We start from the raw sequence: 19,132 nt of genomic DNA on the forward strand, positions 1-19,132 counted from the left end.
TAGAGCTAAAGGGGTTTGGTCAGGGATTTATAAAAACGATTAGAGCAATGTATCGTGACCCAAAAGCTCGGATACATGTAATGGGCAAAGAGTCAGGGTAGGTCTCAATACGCAGGGGAACCCGGCAGGGGTGCCCCTGCTCACCCAATTTATTCGCTCTATATATTAACCCACTCGTGGAGAAGCTGCAGCAGGCAGTTAAAATTAAACCTATTTGCACCAGGGGGTATCAGACAAAAATTCTGGCCTGCGCTGATGACGTGGCAATTGTAAAAACAGACCCCGAGGAGGCCCTAGCTGAGATTACTTTTATACCAGGGAGGTTCGGCAGGCTTTCAGGGTATAGCCTGAATAGGGAAAAAACTATTGTAGTCTACACACAGAACGTGGAATTAGAGGACATAAGGTGAGCAGAATCAGCAGTTTATCTAGGGGTGCGTGTCACGGCAAAAGTGGACATGATAGTTAAAGCTAATTTTGACCCACTAATAGACGTATTAAAGACATGTTAAAAATCTATCAAGCTAAATGTCTTTCTGCGGCCCTATATGGGGCAGGTGTCTGGGGTGTGTCATCTGCGAAGAGCCTTCAAGTAGAGGAGAATATCTTCCTGAAAAGGCTCTTGTGCTTGCCCAAGTCTACCTCCAACTCCTTAGTTCACAAGGAAACAGGGACCCAAGCCCTGAGCGATTTGATTATGATAAGGCCCTTACTATTGTGGCGCTCTATTTGGCTTAGCGACGGTACCTCATTGAATAGAGCAATTATCAAGGACTGTCTTTCTTTGGACCAGCACCTAAAGATCCCCTGGATCAAATATATTATTGAATGCTCTCAAAAGATCCTTGGGGCCAATGTGCTTGATGACCCTTATAGTGTCTCGGATATATCCAAATCTAATGTGAAAACAATTTTTCTGAATTACTGTAATGATAGGAATCATCTGGAGGTCTCTGAGTTAACTACATGTGCACTGTACAATAGCATGAATGAATTTACCGGTTTTAGTCAATATTTGTCACAAGTAACAAGAGTTTCGCACCAGTTTGTACTAACCAGAATGAGGATGGGAACAGTACATTATCTGGTTGCGTGACCCAACATTAAAATGCGCCCTATTGGCCCATGTGAATGTGATAATAAAACAGAACAAAGCACTAAGCACTTTTTATTAACATGCGATTTGTATAGGGAATTACGGATATTCTACCTGAAGCCTATGTTAAACAGATTTGGAGTGAGAAATACTACGGATGCTATGAAGCTGCTTTTTAATCTGAATCACCCGGACATTTGCTTTTTTACTGCTACTTTTCTGCTCAAAGCTATAAGCGTCAGGAAAAGTATGTGTTTATGAAAATAACGGACTATTTTAAATATTTATTCCATCCCCCTCTGGATATTTTGCATTATATGTTTTTTAAATGATATATGTATTGTGTAATGTACTCTTTGTAATCAATAATTGTTATTTTATATTGCTTTCATTGTGTGCTTTCTTTACTGAAATTTTGTAAGTATTGCTAGTATTTGTAACTATGTGTGCTTTTATGGACATGTTTTTAAATGCTCCGAATAAAGCTTTATGAAATGAAATGACCCACTAATTAAAACTTTAGCTTTGGAATTAAAGAGGGTCGATGGGCTTCATTTGTCAATCATAGGGAGGGGAAATTTTCTGAAGAAGAGTATCTTGCCGACATTTTTATACCTGTTCAGGTCAATTCCATTAGTTCTGGTTGATATCCTACTTAAAAACATCAACTCTATGCTTTCTAATTTTGTGTGGCAGTACGGGAAGATAAAGAGGTCTATGAAATTGCTGACATTGACACAAGATCGCCGGGGGTTGGCAATCCCAAACATTACAATATATTATTAGGCAGCTTTGCTTCTTCAAATATCATTTTTATTGAAGTTGGATAGAACAGATTGTACAAGCTTGAGTGAAAAAATTCCTACAATATTCGAATTGGCAATAGGAAAAGAAGCCGCAGGGCTTCTTTTAAAACAAGTGGAGCACAGCTATTATAACAAAGTCTGGTTTAAAATCATAAAGAGTGCATGGCATATCTGGAAACAGATATCAAAATTTATGGGAATCCCTAGAGTTACACAATATACCCCCTTATGGCATGGGTAATTTTTTTCGAAGGACACCTTCGATATTATTGGACAGGAGTGGGAGAATAAGTGCATAACTACCATTGGAGAGTTTTATGGTGGAAAACAGCAGCCGCAATTCTTGGATCTACTACAGGAGTTTGGGATACACCCTAATCAGTTTTTAAAATTCGCACAGGTTAAGAGTATCCTTATGGCATATAGAACCAGGGTGATTATTGAGAAGATTCCCCTGATGGATTTAATTAGAACTAAGTCTTGTAGAATCGGGGGCTTATACAAACATCTATTGGCAGCGATGCCGGATGATCTAGAAAAGAATGCGGCATCATGGGTAGTAAAACTGAATAATCCAGATGTAGATATCTACAGGAGTCTAGAGTTATCTGCCAAAATATTTATTAGCTTCTAATTTGAAAGCACAGCTATATAAGACTATATTTAACTTGTATTTTACACTGGCAAAGCTTTTTTCATGGGGAAAAGAGGATGATCGATGTCCTAGGTGTGGGATGGGCCGGGCCAAATTGATACATATGTTTTTCGATTGTGATGAATTGACCCTCTTAAAATCTGGGATTCTTGGCTTTTGGAGATTCTTATTTGGTAGTAATCTTGAGTTAACTGCTACACTGGCAGTCTTGGGGTATGACAGCTCTCTCAGTTGTAACAAGGAACAAGAATATTGCTTGTTTCGAGGCACAGCTATATATCGAATAATGCTGGCAGCAAGATGGAAGGATAAGGAACCACCCACCTTTTAGATGTGGTTAGCCAGACTTTTGGGAGTCTGGAAACAGGAGGCAGCCCTATATGCATGTAGAGGCAGGAAAGCTAGAAGTCGGATAAAAATATGGGCCTGCATTGCAAAGTGGAATGGGGAGGCTGGGGGGCGCAATAATTGTAAAATGTATAATAAGGAGCAAAATAAGTGCTCTGGATGAATTTTGTATTTAGTTGTCTGCTTCTGAGCTATACATCCGAAGGAAATCTTCTTTTTTTTTTAGATGATAATTTTTTTGTATTTTGATATGACCAATTTAAGCAATGTCTATCTTTTCGGGTCCTATCTGAACACCGTATACCATATGTAGTAAATTATGTGTATACCTGCTTTTTTGTTTTTGTTAATTCTCTTATTATGAAATTGTTTCTTATATATCTGTACTGTTAATCCTCATACTGTGAAATCATGTATTATATCTTTCTTTTGAAAAAATATCTTCTCTGGTGAGAATAAAAAAAAAAATATATATATATATATATATAAAAAGGAATTTGTAATGGAAGGGTATGCTTCCAGTACAAATTATATGCTAGACAGCAAGCACACCACTCTGTTGCAGTAGGGTACAGTACTCGTCTTTTCCCTTTGTGCAGTGCACCAGCTTTGTTGCTATGTTGTGTTATGCTAAAAAATAATACATCTGCCACAAAGTATTTCACTCTTCAGAACTCTTAATGCCTTGAAGAGCTTTTTTACCACTCATCTTGGTCAATGTCATTGGAATAAGTCTGGGCTCTAACTTGAAGTTGCCAGAATGCCAGATTGAATGAGGTCTCTTTGACTAGAATTGTCATTATCTTGGAACCCGCTGGATTTGAACTAGTTACTCGCCTAGCATTGGCTGACTTCCTGTTGTCTTCAAAGCTGGCTACTGAAGTCCGCTTCCTTGTTGAAATGTGTACCAGGTAATGCTAAAATAAATGTATCAGTACAACATAGACAACTTAAGCTCCACTCTTGTTGTCTAGTTGATGCCACACACACCCTCTCAGGGAAAAACATAATTGACTGTTACCCATCCTGCAGCATGCTGTACCCTTCACTGATAGACCATCTTCTGGGTGAATGCTCCAAAGTAGCCAACGTGAGTTTCAACAGCAAGTCTTAGGGGAATTAAAACGTATTGAATATTTGGGACTATTTGTTGGTTAATGAATAGCTGGAAAGGTGGCTGTATGTTCACATCCCAGAACATAGAATGTGCCTAGATAGCACACTAGGAATGACAGTATAGTATAAATAATTATAATAAGGTTGGATGAGCTATTGGCTGTGAAATTTAAGAATCTCTTGTGTAATTTTGTAAGAGCCATTGATACCCCGGTCTCTCTTCCCTGTCCCAAATGTAAAAACAAGACCACAACAACTCTAAACTCCTACTACTTACTCCCATTACTCTCTGTCTGCCGTTCTCTCTCCTTCAGAAGCTGTGCTCTCTGCTTTGCACTGCTGCTCTGACAGGTTCTGAGAGAGTCCAGCCTGGGCAGCCTGGAATTCCTTTCAGCTGCATCAACCGTGGTTACCAAGTTCTGATACCCACCGTTGCCATGTCATAGCAGTGAGTTACTGGGTTTAGAATCTAATTGTTCACACTAAAAACTCTTTGTGAGCAGTGCATAACAATGTACTAGCACCACAGGAGGGTGGTTCAACATGTAGATGGTAAGAAAATGTTGCAACCAGAGCATGCTCAACCTAGCAGAGGGTCACATTCATAGTGGGCACTTTCCTATACCCCATGTTGTGCACAGAGACTTTGCCTGGTTGAGATCCACACCACCAGGAACGACTTTAGGGCAGTGTGACAGGTGTGGCCACACTGGGCGCTAACTTGTGGAAGGGGTGCTGGCCTCGGGGGGGGGGTATAGGGGTGGGGCACTTTGTTTAGAAATAACTTATGATCAGAGAGATGAGGGGCACTTTTGCCTGGTAGCAAGAGAATCCATGGAGGCTGTCTTGCTGTGTGGGGGTGCCAAAAATGATTGTTGCACAGGATGCCACCAACGCTAAAGCCGGCCCTGCACATGGTTCACAAGAAAAATGCACCCTGTAGAAGCCTCTACAGAGGATTTTCAATGCAACAAATTGTATTAGGTCCAGTGGAAATGTCTGTTTGTAACTTCATATGACCTAAGTATAGCCCACAGTGTGCAAAGTGAGATGCAGAACATGTAAGTTTGAAAATTGTGTAGATGCAAATTTCATTTGGCTTATGAAGCGAGTTGTCCTGAAACTGGTATTCGCTGCAACAAATATGAGCATAATCATGTGATCCTAAGACAATACAAGAATATAACGTTTTTTTTTAGGTGTCTGAAAATTACCGGTGTTCAGACATCAGTAGCAAACATATAGACAGAAACAAAAAAAAGGCGATTGAATAGTAAATAGATATGGATTGCCGATGAAGAGAAGCTTGAGCATAAATCATTTTGAAATCATGAGAACCTTTGGAAGGCCCAAACTGACTGTTGATAATCAATTGAAAGTGAGGTGGAGCCTGGCACTGAATGTACTATGCACCTTCCTATCCGCCATAGTTATTCTCTCACTCGTTGGTTCGGGCTGTTCGCATCCCATAACCCGATGATCGTATATGGTGGATCGATAGGAGTCCTGTGTGCTAGAACGACATACCGCATTCAGCTCTATAATATTGAGCACAATGCTAGGCTTTTAAATACTTAAACACCTAGACGGAACAAGTGGCCTTTTCATTTTGGTTTTATAACATCCTGACCCGGATGGAGCGGACAGTCCGAGTCGCGCATTATCAAGAATAAGCGCATTGGGGATCGTGAATATTTATCAACAAAGTCAGATCCATACGTGCATATTTAAAATGTTGTTCTGGTGTATGTTTTTTACATCAGCTCCCAGATTGCATTCAGCCAACTTCTTATATACAGAAAGACAAAATTGTGTCTCTCCTGATGAAGGTGCTTTCAGCGTCGAAACGCACATTGAGAAGATCCATCTTATAGCCACCTTTTCATTATGTATATGCGTATTTATGTCTGTAGTGTTTCATGTGTTTGGTATCAACCACCAGCTTGTGTGACCTTTGTAATTTAATTTCTGCGTTATGTTGACACCATGTTATATTGTACATATAATGTGTCACTTATCCTTTTAACAATAATTTAAATAAAATGTAAGTATGTTTTCTACAGCTAGTTTGTAATTGCACTGAGTTCCTACAATACTGTTGTTGTGATGAGCCGTTAGATGAATTGAGCCGTTTGACTGCCTAGGGTGTTGCCTACAATTATATCGCATCACATAATCCAGCAATTGGCTAGGCTGCACCATGAAGTATTAACATCTTGATTTCATTAATGAATGGATGAATTCTGGATACAAAGATACAAAAGGAAAAAGGAAAATAATATGCAAAAGATAATGCAGAAGCAGTTTTGGCTGTGCCAGTGGTTTCGGGGTGAAACATCACCCCTTTCAGATGTTGTTCAATGACAAAAGGATGGCAGCGAGCACCATATCGCTATGGCTTTGCCAATGCTTGTTTTACATTGAGCTGGGCTTGAATAACCTCCAGTGGAGCTATACTTGACTACTGGAGTGATTAAGCCCAGCTGTGCAGTGGTCAGCATCTCTTTCTAAGAAAGCAGCACTAAAGCGCTGTTTCAAAAGCATAGACAAACTCCTTTTTAAGGTTTCACTTAACAGCACAGCTGTCGCCAATTATGTGAGCAGCAGTAGAGATGGGATTTGGTTCCCCCACATGTTGGGGCCTGGAGTACCTGTTTTGATTGGGCAGAAGTTGTGTGGTTTTACAAACAAGTTCTTGCTTCCCACTCATCTGTGATCGTTTAGATTATTTATCCAACTGCATAAGCTTGAATTTTCAGGGGCACACACATTGTAATGCTACTAAAAGTGGCTTAGATAACTAAATATTTTATGGAGTTTTTCTTTGACAGCAGGACAGATGGGAAGATGGCAGTCATTAACCTACGTGGATGTTTAGCTTTGGCTTCAACACTGCAACTGTCACCTGACCTTTTAACCGACACCAATGTTATTCTACAGTTCTTTGCTTTCGCACAAATAGTTATTCATTCCTATGCTATTTAGTTTTAATGCTTTACATTACCACCCAACATCCCTTGAAAGTCAGGCCTATTGGCAGTGCCAATGCTTGTTATGGTCTGGCTTTACAACACAATTCTCACCAGACAATTATGTGAGCATCACCAGGAGAGGGGCTTTGACTACGCCACATGTTGAGAGCCAGGAGTACATGTTTTGATTGGGCAGTAGTTGTGTGCTTCCACAAAAAAGTGCTTGCACTCCACACATTTGTGGTCGTTTTGTTTATTTATCCAGCCGCCTGAACTTGAACTTTCACTGACACACACATACAACTATAATGCTATTAAATTGTCTTATATAACTTGATAATTTATGGTGTTTTTCTCTGGCTGCAGCACAGATGGGAGGAGGGCATAGATTTTTAGGTTTGGCTTGACAGTGCAACTCATTTAAAAAATAAAGTTTATTTAGACCTTAGGTCTTTATACCACAGAACCCTACAACAATAATTAGAAAAAGTCTAAAACATTAGAAAGTACATTTTCCTAAGCATTAAAAATCATGGTTCCCATGTATTAATATCTACTTCTTAAAACTTCATTCATAACAGTTTATCTAGCAAAATTTAAAAACAGTATCATTTCATTTAAAATCACAATACTCATAGCTTCACTTAAACTTATAATCCAGCAGGGGACCTATTTACACCCTGCATATATTTTCCAATAGCTATTGCAGTATCTAAATTTTCCATATCAGCAAGAAGCTCCCATGCTTGTGTACGCGACCTTACAACATATTTTTAAAAAATCGGACGTAAAAACAGTTTTGGGAGGTTTACATTTTTTTGACAACTCTCACCTAACCTTTCAACCTACTCCAGAGTTCTACAGTTCTTTGCTTCCACGCATACATATCCATTTCCATGCTATCTGCTTGTTTCAAGTTTATATTAAATTGCTGGCACAACTTGAGTGCCAGTTAATCCTGATTCATACATAGTATTACTGCTTGTACTCCCATCTCACGATAAGTCCGCATGTCATAAAAAAAATCTTTTTATTAAAACATTAAACACAGTTACAATCTGCATAAATAACACTGTTTAAAACTGCATTGCCATCTAATGCCTCTGCTCCGCCCCCTCGACTTTGCTCACCCCATGCATGTTCCACGGGCGCCATGTCTTCAGTCAAAACCCGTACCTCATCAATGGTGTTCATTGGTACATACATTTTTCCTGTAGGTATTCCAACATGCCCACATTTTCTCCAACTCCATCTTTCTTGTTCATTATCACAATAAAGTACTTTGAAGCACATGGCGTCCTTGGTAATTATCAAGCTTTATTGAAGGTACTCTCACAGACCCCAAACTAGCACAGCAATGGGTACGGTGTGGCTCTGAGTGGGCCAGCCCTGGAAGGGGCCTGTGCCTCTCGAGGGCAGCAGCTGCTTCACTGCTAACTTGGAGAGGGAGGCAGATGAAGAAACACACCTTCATCTTGGGTCGTAATGCTTTGTTTGCAGGATAAAGAAATACAGGGCAGGTGATACTGGGTAAAGCAACAAGATTGCATCCTCTGTATGCAGGGACAATGCTTTGGTTCCAGGTCTGGGTTTCTTGCACGTGGATTTATGGGATCTGAATCTGGGTTGAGGTCCTGTTTGTGTGGCTTGGGCAAGCACGAGGAGAAAGGGTTACTCCTGGGACCATGGTCCGGCAGGGAAGCAAGCGCATACCAGAGTTTCTGGGCAGGCTGTAATGCGCTTGATGATGCACATACAGGAAGGGTGGCACACAGCTCTGGATGGTGCCACAGATATTGCTGCTTGCACGTGAAGGCACTTTGACTGTAGCAGGTCACCAGCCTCACCAACTGATGGTCCCGTGCACACCAGCCTGAAGGGTGGTGTGCAGGGGCCATGATGTTGTCTGGAGATGGGCTTTTTTGTCCACTGATGATCACCTTAACCATATGCAGAAAAATACAGTAAAAAGGAAATAATGTATCAGTCATGATGATTAACAACTAACACTTCAAACAGTGAATGGCATTCCTGTGGGCTTACAGAAAATGCGAATCACTCTTCCAAGAAACAATGTCTCAAGCAGGCTGATCAAAATCCGTTCTCTACATAAGTTCATAAGTTTACCTTTTCAGTACATCTGCTCTGGCAGACAGCTACATCTACGTTTATGCCAGGAATAAAAATGTGGACATTGTATTTTTCAGCGTATGTAAACTCAGTGGAGAATTCATGATTTGATTTGATTTTGGCAATTTTTAAAGCACAAACAAATGCCCGAAGGCTTCGTGCTATTGTTTAATGGCATATGGCAGCAAATAGTTAGAATAGCCAAATCTGTATTGTAAATTACAACTACGTCATTTACTATGTTTCAAAAACCAATATTTGTATTAATTGTTTTTTTTAATTGATGATGAACAATCTCAATACACAAAAAAGTAGAATCATTTAAGTTTACTAAATGCTACAGAGCCCTCGCACATACAAATATATTATGACCCTTAATGGGCAAGTAGCAACAACAAACAGTAAATCAGAGCAAAATAAGGCAACTGTGTTCAGGACTGTGAATGAAGAAATCAAGTGTAGTTTTAATGGTTCCAAAAAGCCAGCCGACACGTGTTTCGTCGCATGGAAACAGATTACTGCGACTCCTCAGGGCTGGGAAAGAAAAACAATGGTATGGGTACAGCGTTTTTACAGTAAATAAGGGCATATGTACACATATACATAATCTCTGACTCTTTGACATAAAATATGCAATAAAGATATTGAAGTGATAATTTGTATAGAAAGTGGAAATTAGTAGGAAAAGTGTAATTAAGATATCCAAAAGAGCACCAGAATAAGTGAATAAAGTGCCAGAATGAAATGCCCATAAATGAAACAAAATCGCACTTGATACAGTAAAAACAGAGCTACTCCATATACAATCAAATCATTGACCCAAACACACGTGGTGTGAGAGAGTAACAGAGAAAGAACAGCAAGAGCGAAGAAAAGGAGATACCACCGAAGAAGAGGTGTTCACACACAGCAAGCAGCTTGTAGCTATCCGTCGGCGTTGTGTATAAGCATGCATGCATGAGAACCCCATAATGAAAAAACACTAAAGAGAAAAAATCTGAGTGTACATAAGAACGCATACCTAACGAAACGACCTAAAGAAACGTCACTCTTGGTTGATATAAGTTGTAAAGGTACCAAAATGACTACTACAAAAGAGAAGAAAACAAAAAGGGGAAAGCAACGTGTAAAAAATTCACAACGTATGAAATTTGAGGGAGACAGGGAAGGAATGCATCAAAGTGTCATCCAGAGATGGTTGTCACGATTCAAACCAAACACATCATTTTAGGAAGTCTAATAAAGTTTTTAGACATACATTAAATTCTAGATAAGATCTCCCACCTTAATTGACAATAATGGTTAGATGTTGGCTATCCAGAAATGGTGAAAATACGTTCCTAAGAACAACAATTTCAGTTCTTAAAAGGGGGTCCAGGTGTGGTGGTACACTCCTATGGTAAATTATAAAGAACAGTGTTGCTAATGGGAGCCAACGTATAAAGATGTATAGTCTCGTGCTAGTTACTGACCAATAGAGAAGTGCTCTAGAGAAACTACTCACCTTCGTTTGTGAGTAGTCCGGGAGAAAAATATTTTTTTATTAAACAGACTCAATCGTAGGAGAGTTCTTTACTAAAAGTGTTCTCTTCACAAAGTCCAAATCGGGACTAGTGATGCTGCCGGTGCTGGGAAAAGGGAAACGTAGAACACGAGTAAATATCCTTGATATGTTCATAGATTGTACAGTAGAAAAGATCACGTGTGCAATTTAAAAGGCACAAATATGTAAAAGTGCACTTGAATAAAAGGTACCTCAATGTTTGTATACATCAAGCCCTAGACCGGGAGGGGACGTGTAGGTAGGATACCGGTTCGGGTGTTTGTAACCAATTGCCGGAAATCTACAGAAACACAAATTAAGCCCAGCCTTAAGAAAAGAGAATATTGGGATATACTCTCGGGTAATGAGATTAGTCCAGTAAATGCTCGTGTATATTAGAAAGGCTCACCGTCTCAGTGTAATCCCTCCTCCTTTGGTTCCCGGTCGCCGTCCTCCTGGTACGGTCAGGAGACCGGAAACGGAAGCGATTAAATAGTTCAAGCAGTAGGACAACTAGAGCGGAAACTATCACAGTAAAGTCCGCCCTAGAGCAAAAAGTGCAAGGTGAGAGACATAGAAAAGGGGGTATTCTAGTTAAAACAACCGAAGGCATTGACAAAGAGATACATAAAAGAGGTTGTTTTCTATTAAAATTACAAAACGTTAGAACCGTGAATGCTGTAAGCCAGGTTAGTTAAATGGGAATTCATCAGTGTATTAAACACTGAGTTGTAGTGCTACATTCAAAACGGCGATTCGATGTGTCATAAAGGACAGACAGAAGAGTAGAAAAAAAGGGATAGAACAAAATGTAGAAAAAAAGGGGGAGATTTAAACCACACCCTACTCAACGTGACCCTAGCAAAAACTTCTGTTGTACATGAAATTAATTATGTAAGGTAATCCAACGTTATAGGATGTTCCCTGAGACACTATAATTACTAAAAACACTTTAAGTGTTAAACATTTCACATAAAATTAATTACATAAGGCAATCCAACATTAAAGGGTGTTCCCTGAGACAATGTAATTACTCAAAACACTTTGAATGTAACACATTTCGAATTCTAGTGCAATTAATAAGTAATACTGTAAATGAATACACAAATTACAAAATGCATGTATTGAGTACAACAAAATGCAGGTAGAGATAGATACATAATTGAGCCTAATTAGTCACCCAGGAAGAATTGAAGCTCTGGGTCATAATTGAGCCCATGTTCTATACAGTGAAGGCGCATGATCCTCATTGCTTCCCTGCGTCTAAGAGTGAGTTCGCGGTTTCCACCCCTAACACTGGGAGGAATGAAATCAATACCAAAAAAGCGTACTTTGGCATCTACCTCTGTAGGTTGACAATCAGCAACATGTAAAGCCACTGGGTATTTAAGGTCCTTTTTCTGTAAGGCCCTCATGTGTTCTGCCATCCTTTCTTTGAGAGCCCTGATGGTGCTACCCACATAATATTTGCCACATTGGCATTCAATTATGTAGACCACAAATCTGGTTGAACAGGAGATGTTATGCTTGATTTTGTAGGTGGCGCCATCAAACCCTACAAATGTTTTAGTACCATGCTTACCCCATCTGCACATGGAACAGAAACCACATTTAAAGAAACCAGTGCTCAGTTGGGTCATCCAGTTATTAATGGGAATATGATGTGGTACAGTAGGACTAAGTCTATTTTTCAGAGTCAGTCCCCTTCTGTATGTGATCGATAGTTTGTCAGGAATGAATTCCCTTACTACAGGGTCTGTTTTCAAAAGATTCCAGTGTTTGTTGAAACTTTTTTGTACGGTATGGTGTATTGCATTAAATTCGGTTATTAGTCTAATGCAGTTAGTGGTGGATCTAGGTTCTGTACGCTTTTTAAGACTGTCAAGTCTTTGGATGCCCTTGATTCTTTTTTTAGCTTTGTTAACAGTAGTTTCAGAGTAACCTCTCCTTAAGAATCTATTACTCATATCCGTAACGCAATTCTCAAATTCAATTGGATCACTGCAGTTACGTCTAGCACGTAAAAATTCACCATAGGGAAGGGATTGTATTTGGTGCGAAGGGTGAGAGCTGGACGCTTGTAGAATTGCATTACAAGAGGTGGGTTTTCTGTACAAACGGCTTTGTAAAGTGTTGTTGATAACAAAGAATTCTAGATCTAGAAATTCTATGTTCTTTTTACTGTGTTTCATAGTGAACTTAATCTCCCATGAATTGGTGTTAAGGTATGTGAAGAAATCTGTTACAGTTTCTTCAGAACCAGACCACAACATGACGCAGTCGTCTATGTAACGACCCCAAAAAATGATGGAGTCGACAAATCCCGAACCTCCAGTGCCCCAAATTAATTCTGTTTTCAATACCCCCATAAAGAGGTTGGCAAAGGAAGGGGAAAACTTCGAACCCATGGCCACTCCCCTTCTCTGTTGATACCACTTGCGGTCAAACATAAAGAAGTTGTTGTTAAGGATAATGTCCATCATGGATAAAAGCATGTTGGTATGTGCCCATAGCGATGCTGGTCTATTAGATAAGATCTTATTCATGGCTTCCATGCCCAGTTTGGGATTGATGCTGGTGTATAGAGACACCACATGTAAAGTTACCAAAGTAGTGCCAGGTTGCCATTCCATGTCGGTCAATATGTTTAGAATGTGCTTCGAGTCTTGTATATAGGAGGGTAGGTTCCTAACAAGAGGTCCTAAAAAAAGGTCGACATATTCCGCTAACCTTTCTGTAGGTCCGTCAATCCCCGAGACTATAGGTCTGCCCGGGGGGAATGGGAGATCTTTGTGTATCTTCGGTAGTGTATATAACCAAGGAAAAGATGGTTTGGAAACTTTCAGGTAGAGGTACTCTTCATTGTTCAAGAGACCGGATTGGTTCCAATGGAGGAGTTTGTCATTGATTAACAATGTCAAACGACCCATTGGATTGTGTGTAACCAGAGAGTAACAACTCTCATCGCTCAATTGGTGCAAAATCTCCTGATTGTAGTCAAGAAGGTTCATAACTACAATATTGCCCCCTTTGTCAGCTTCCCTGATAATAATGTCAGAGTTATTGCTCAATGTAGAAAGTGCATGGCGTTCACCTTTAGTGAGATTATCTTTGTATTTAAAGGTGGAATCCAATTTATTTGTGTTCAACCTATTGAGATCTTACAGAATATGTCTGTGGAAGTTATCAATAGAGTTGCCCCCAGGTAGCGTTGGGGTCCATTTTGATTTGGACTTTAAGCCACTGGCTAAGCCGTAATCTGTCTCTACATCAAGTTCTTCCAGAAGTCTCTCCATGTCATTAGGACTCTCTTCACGTTCAGTCAAGGAAAGAAGCAAGTGTGTTGTTTGCACATCTTTTATTGTCAATTGATCAGCATCAAAAACAGTAGGAATATTCTTAGACTGTTTAGTAACATCCTTAACTCCAGCAAAGTGTTTCTTAAGTTTTAAATTGCAAATAAACTTGAAGACATCAATTTTAGTCTGGCAAATATCCCCAATACAATAAGGATTAAAACTAAGACCCTTGCTGAGTAGAGAAGTCATGTCTGTGGTTAGTGGGAAAGAGGACACATTGATAACCTGTACATCATGGCAAGTATCTCCTAGTTTCTCGTGGTTCCTGACCTCAACTTCTTTCGGTACTCGTCGTTGTTTGCCCCGCCTACCCCTGTGGGTTTTGGATCTGCTAAGTTTCTTGGTGGCAATGCCCTGTTGCCTTTCCTGATACGCTGCATTTCCACTAAAAAAGCTGAACCAGTGGTGCCAATGTTATCAGTAGTCTCAGTTTCCGACACTGTAAGTCCTGCTGTACTAAGAGAAGTGGTGCTAGATGCTGCTGAGCTGTTACTAGTGGATAAACCTGCTTGTTTTCCTTGTTTGTAGTTAGGGATCATAGAATCGTATTTACGTGCGTAGGTAAATACCCTGCCATCCCTATAATCAGCCTCGTCCCTTTTTAATTGACGGGCCTTCCTATTCTTAATTTCTGTCTGATGTTTCAAGAGGATCTCATCCAGTAGGGTGTAATTCTTGACAGTGGCCTCAGGGAGGTTGAGGTCTTTAATCTCTTGTTCAAGAATTGAAATTTCTGCCTGTAACTTGGTTGTCTTTCGATCTGCACTTTCTATCAGGATGTCCATAAGTACGATAGAGTTATTATTAAGGGAGTCCTCCCATTTGGTCATAAGGTCGGTATCCAAGTCGTCATAGGTAGGGAAGAATTGGGAGCGTAATCCCCTGGGTATCTGTTTGAGTCTCATATATTCTTTTAAGGTGGTTCCATCCCACCAACGGGAGTTCTCCTGTTTTTTTAGTTTCTCTAGTCTGTTAAATTTATCTTTAAGACCTTCTGTACGTGGTTGTCCTGAGCTCGCTGATGCTTTATAAGTAGGCATGCCCTTAGCTAGATTATCAAATAGTTCTGCAGCTGCCTTGGCTCTATCCATAGATATACCTTATTAGGTTTGAAGATATTAGACGTGGAGGCGCCCTATCTGAGTCCACAAAAGTAGATACTGCAAGTGGGGAGTGAAGGAATGAGGCAGTGCGCTCATTCCTTCTGATAACTTAAAAACCCCACTTGCAGTATCTATTTAAGTTTACTAATACATATTTGATCTTGGGCACAGATCAAATGGTTTGACACTTTAAATTGGTGCCTTTAGCCACAACCCTTCAGTGAGCCCTGGTGAAGATAGAGAACAGCAGATTTAAACAATACAGAAAAACTGTGCTCAGAGGGGGAGGAGAATTAAACAAGCATTATGGTCCTGGGATGGCAATGAAACCTAAATGAGTGGCACAATGTGATGCTGTTACATATTCACCAGTGTGAGGTTATACAGTCACTGTTTGTCAAATCACCTTATTTTTGATACTCATTCTGTACCATTTCTTTCTTTTGTTGCAGGATGACTAACAGTGGTGGGACTCGCTTCTGTGATGGCATACCCAGGCGATGTTTCAGGAGGTTCAGGATTTCACCTATGTTTACTTTGCTTTTCTTTATCCTGGTTGTACCACAGCAAGGTAAGGCACCTGCTTCTTCTAAACTGTGCAGATTCATCTAGACCTGTATCAGAATGATTTAAATGTGAAAGTCCTTTCACTGATGATCAGTATGAGGAGGGCACAATTGACAGCTGATGATATTTGGAGATACTTGAGACGATCCCCAAAATTTACTGCAGAGAGTGACATTTTTGAAATGAAGATAGGTCAATCATGATGTATAGGTCCAATCTCTGGATAGGGTTTTCACTTCCAACATCTTCCAATGTACCCCATGGTCTCACTATTTGTGGCAGCCTGTTGCATAGGGAGTGGAGTAAATAGTCCAAGGGAGGCTACATTGTGTTTGAAGGCTTGCTGGAGCATGCTATGCAGCGAGCTCCAACACCATAAAGTATAATGCTGTTTGATGAGGCACACACCTGTGGTAAGAGAATAACATGAATCACAATGCGAATACCTGTAAAATATGCAAGTGTATGTTTTCATAGGGGTGGGAGGAACTCCCAGAGTTTCAATCTGCGGAGTTACAAACAAATTCTGTGGTATTCCAACAAAAGGCAGAAAATATGCAGCTTGCACCACTAGCACTACAATTTAGTGCCATTAGTGCCGGCATTTTCCCTGAAAATCATCACGAATGCCACCATGCGTTGCGCTAGAGCGCACAGCCATTTGAGTTGATTTTGCTGCTGCTCTAGCCCATATTTGGAAGGAACTAGGAAAAGTAAAGGGTGCCAATAGACTAGAAGGAGGGATATTTCATAATAATCCTAAAGAAAAGTGACCTGAGTTACTGTGCAAACTACAGAGGGATAACCCCATGCAAAGTGTTCAACAGTCACCCTAAACAGAGTGAAGGAATAAGTTGGTGCCCTGTTGCAAGACAAGCCTGACAGCTTCCACAAAGATAGATTCTGCACAGAGCAGTCAATGGAATGGAACTCCCCTCTCTATGTTAACTTCATAGACTATGACATTTGACAGCATGGACAGAGAGACCCTTTAAAAACTCCTCCACCTCTATGGTGTGCCAGATAAACTCGGCAGAGTCATCAGGAACACTTACGATGGAATGACATGCAAGATAGTCCAAGGAGGACAACTCAGGAAGCCTTCCAAGTGAGGACCTGAGTCCGCCAGGGTTGTTTGTTCCTGCCTTTTCTCTTCCTGTTGGCCATAAACTGGATCTTGAAGACATCTAAAGCAAGGAGAAGAAATGGGATCTGATGAACACTTTGGATGCAGCTCAGCGACCTGTACGTTGCAGACAACCTGGCCCTACTCTCCCATATCCATCTGCAGATGCAAGAGAAGACCATAAATGTGGCAGCCACATCAGCACAACTTGGCCACAACATCCACATGGGAGAAAAAAGATTTTTATGGCTAACATGGCAGCACAACTGCAGTCAGCCTTAGAGGCGATGCACTGAAAGAAGCTGAGGCCTTCACATACCTGGACAGCGTCGTAGACAGGAGGGGTGGTGCAGACGCCGAAGTCGAGGCAAGAATCAGCAAACCAAAGGTTGCCTTCATTCAGCCAAAGAGGATCTGGAGCTCCAAGGACCTAACGCTGCAGACCAAGATCAGGTTTTTTTAACACCAACGTAAAATGAGTCCTTCTGTATGGAGCAGAAACGTGGAGTATAACAGTGACCACTATCAACAAAGTCTAGACCTTCAGCAACACCTGTCTGAGGAAAATCCCCCTAATCCATTTGCCAGACACCATCGGCAACAATGACTTACCTACTCAGGAAGAAATCCTGAAAAGACGCTCGGGCTGTATAGGTCACACCCTCCCCAAGTCTGCACCGGAGACCACCAGGCAAGATCTGAACAGAAACCCTCGGGGGGGAAAAGGAAAAGAGAAAAGCCAAGAATTACCATTGCCAAGGCCTCAAGTTTGACTGCAAGGAGATGGGTTATACCTGCATTCAGATTAAAAGAAAAGGCCTGGACAGAGATGGCTGGAGAGTCATGGTTGATGGCCGATACCCCTTAAGTAAGTATAATACCCAACATCGTGTGCCAACATTAAACAAGACTGCATTTAACACCAGGCATGTCCTGTAACAAGACCAGGTGCTTACCTGGTGGGATGGGCAGTAGGTCAAAAAGAAGTGTATTGACTCTTGACAAAGTAAGGACTTAGGGCCATATGTATCAAGCCGTTTTTGAATCGCAAAGGCTGAAATTCGCAGAATTTCGGCCTTTGCGACTCGCAAACGGCCGTTTTGCACGTTTTGGAATGTATGAAACATTCCCAAAATAAGGAATTGCAAACTTGTGCGATTCCTTATTTTTCCATAGCATTTAGGGAATCGCAAATTTGCGATTCCTTAAATGCTATGTATGTAGCAATTTTTGCTTGCAAATTTTGTTTAAGAATTCGCAAATTAGCACCAACTTTTAGTTGATGGTAACTTGCGAATTCTTCCAGAAATGCACAAATTGGCATTTTTTAAGGTGGCATGTGATGCATACACATGCCCATATTCACATGTAAGAGCAAATTTGTGATCTATATAATCGAATGCCCATGTAAACTGCAATATGTTGGGAGCACGACATGTGAATTAAAGAAGCGGATTCTTGAGCACGTACTTGCAACTACAAACAAAGACAAAAGCAACGCAGTAGAGAAGCATATGGAGGCCGCACACAAAAGTGACTGGAAAAGTCTCAAATTCTATGGTATTGAAACCGTAACACAGAATATAAGGGGGGGAGACAGGGAGAAAACCCTCCGCCAAAAGGAGTCGCGACACATTATAAACATGCAAAGCATGACCCCATTCGGATTGAACCAATCAGAGGAACTTTATATTCACTTATGATGAAAGAAATATCTGGCATAGTAATGAATTGAGAATTGAAACATGTAATTGCAATCAACATCATCTGCAAATCAAAATCATATTTGAATAAACACTCTAATGAATGAATATCTGTACATACAAGAAAGCAAGTGACTGTACAAAATGTATTAGCTGGCAACATTGAATACATTATATGGAAATGGTAAAATGATAAAAAATATGAGCAGAAAGTCCATGACTGCAATTGAGCAGAAGGAACCAACACACTTGTGCAGGCACTAGAACGCTATAAGTGAAGAACTATAATTGGCAATTCAAAATGAGATAGCCAGTATAGAAACTTGCGGTAATTTAAGCTTGTTAAATGTATTTTGGTTTTCAAATAATGTAAATATGATCTGGTTGGTGAGATAAAGGCTTGCAGAAAAAGAAAAAAATGGACATTAAATGTGGAAATTATTACTTCACAGTAAGTTTCTGTAGATCATGGTTGAATAGAAATAACATAATGTATCAATAACTACATGTCCCACAATGCCGAGTGGCATGGAGGGTATATAGAGGAAGTGATGTAAATTGAAGTTTAAAAGGGTTTTTATAAAAAACGAAAAACAATTGAGCCCACT

General features: G+C 40.3%; 1 protein-coding gene across 1 annotated transcript in view; it reads left to right on the top strand.

The window, feature by feature from the left end:
* The window catches only part of LOC144772946 (adhesion G-protein coupled receptor G2-like), a 1,412,864-nt gene that overhangs the window by 342,780 nt on the left and 1,050,952 nt on the right, over nt 1–19,132 (top strand). The window contains exon 3 of the mRNA XM_078657647.1: nt 15,581–15,699. Coding sequence (XP_078513773.1) covers nt 15,582–15,699 — 118 coding nt within the window. The 5' untranslated portion in view covers nt 15,581. The remainder of the gene's footprint in view (nt 1–15,580; nt 15,700–19,132) is intronic.

This window comes from Lissotriton helveticus, chromosome 8 (assembly GCF_964261635.1).
Source record: "Lissotriton helveticus chromosome 8, aLisHel1.1, whole genome shotgun sequence".
Classification (NCBI taxonomy): Eukaryota; Metazoa; Chordata; class Amphibia; order Caudata; family Salamandridae; genus Lissotriton; species Lissotriton helveticus.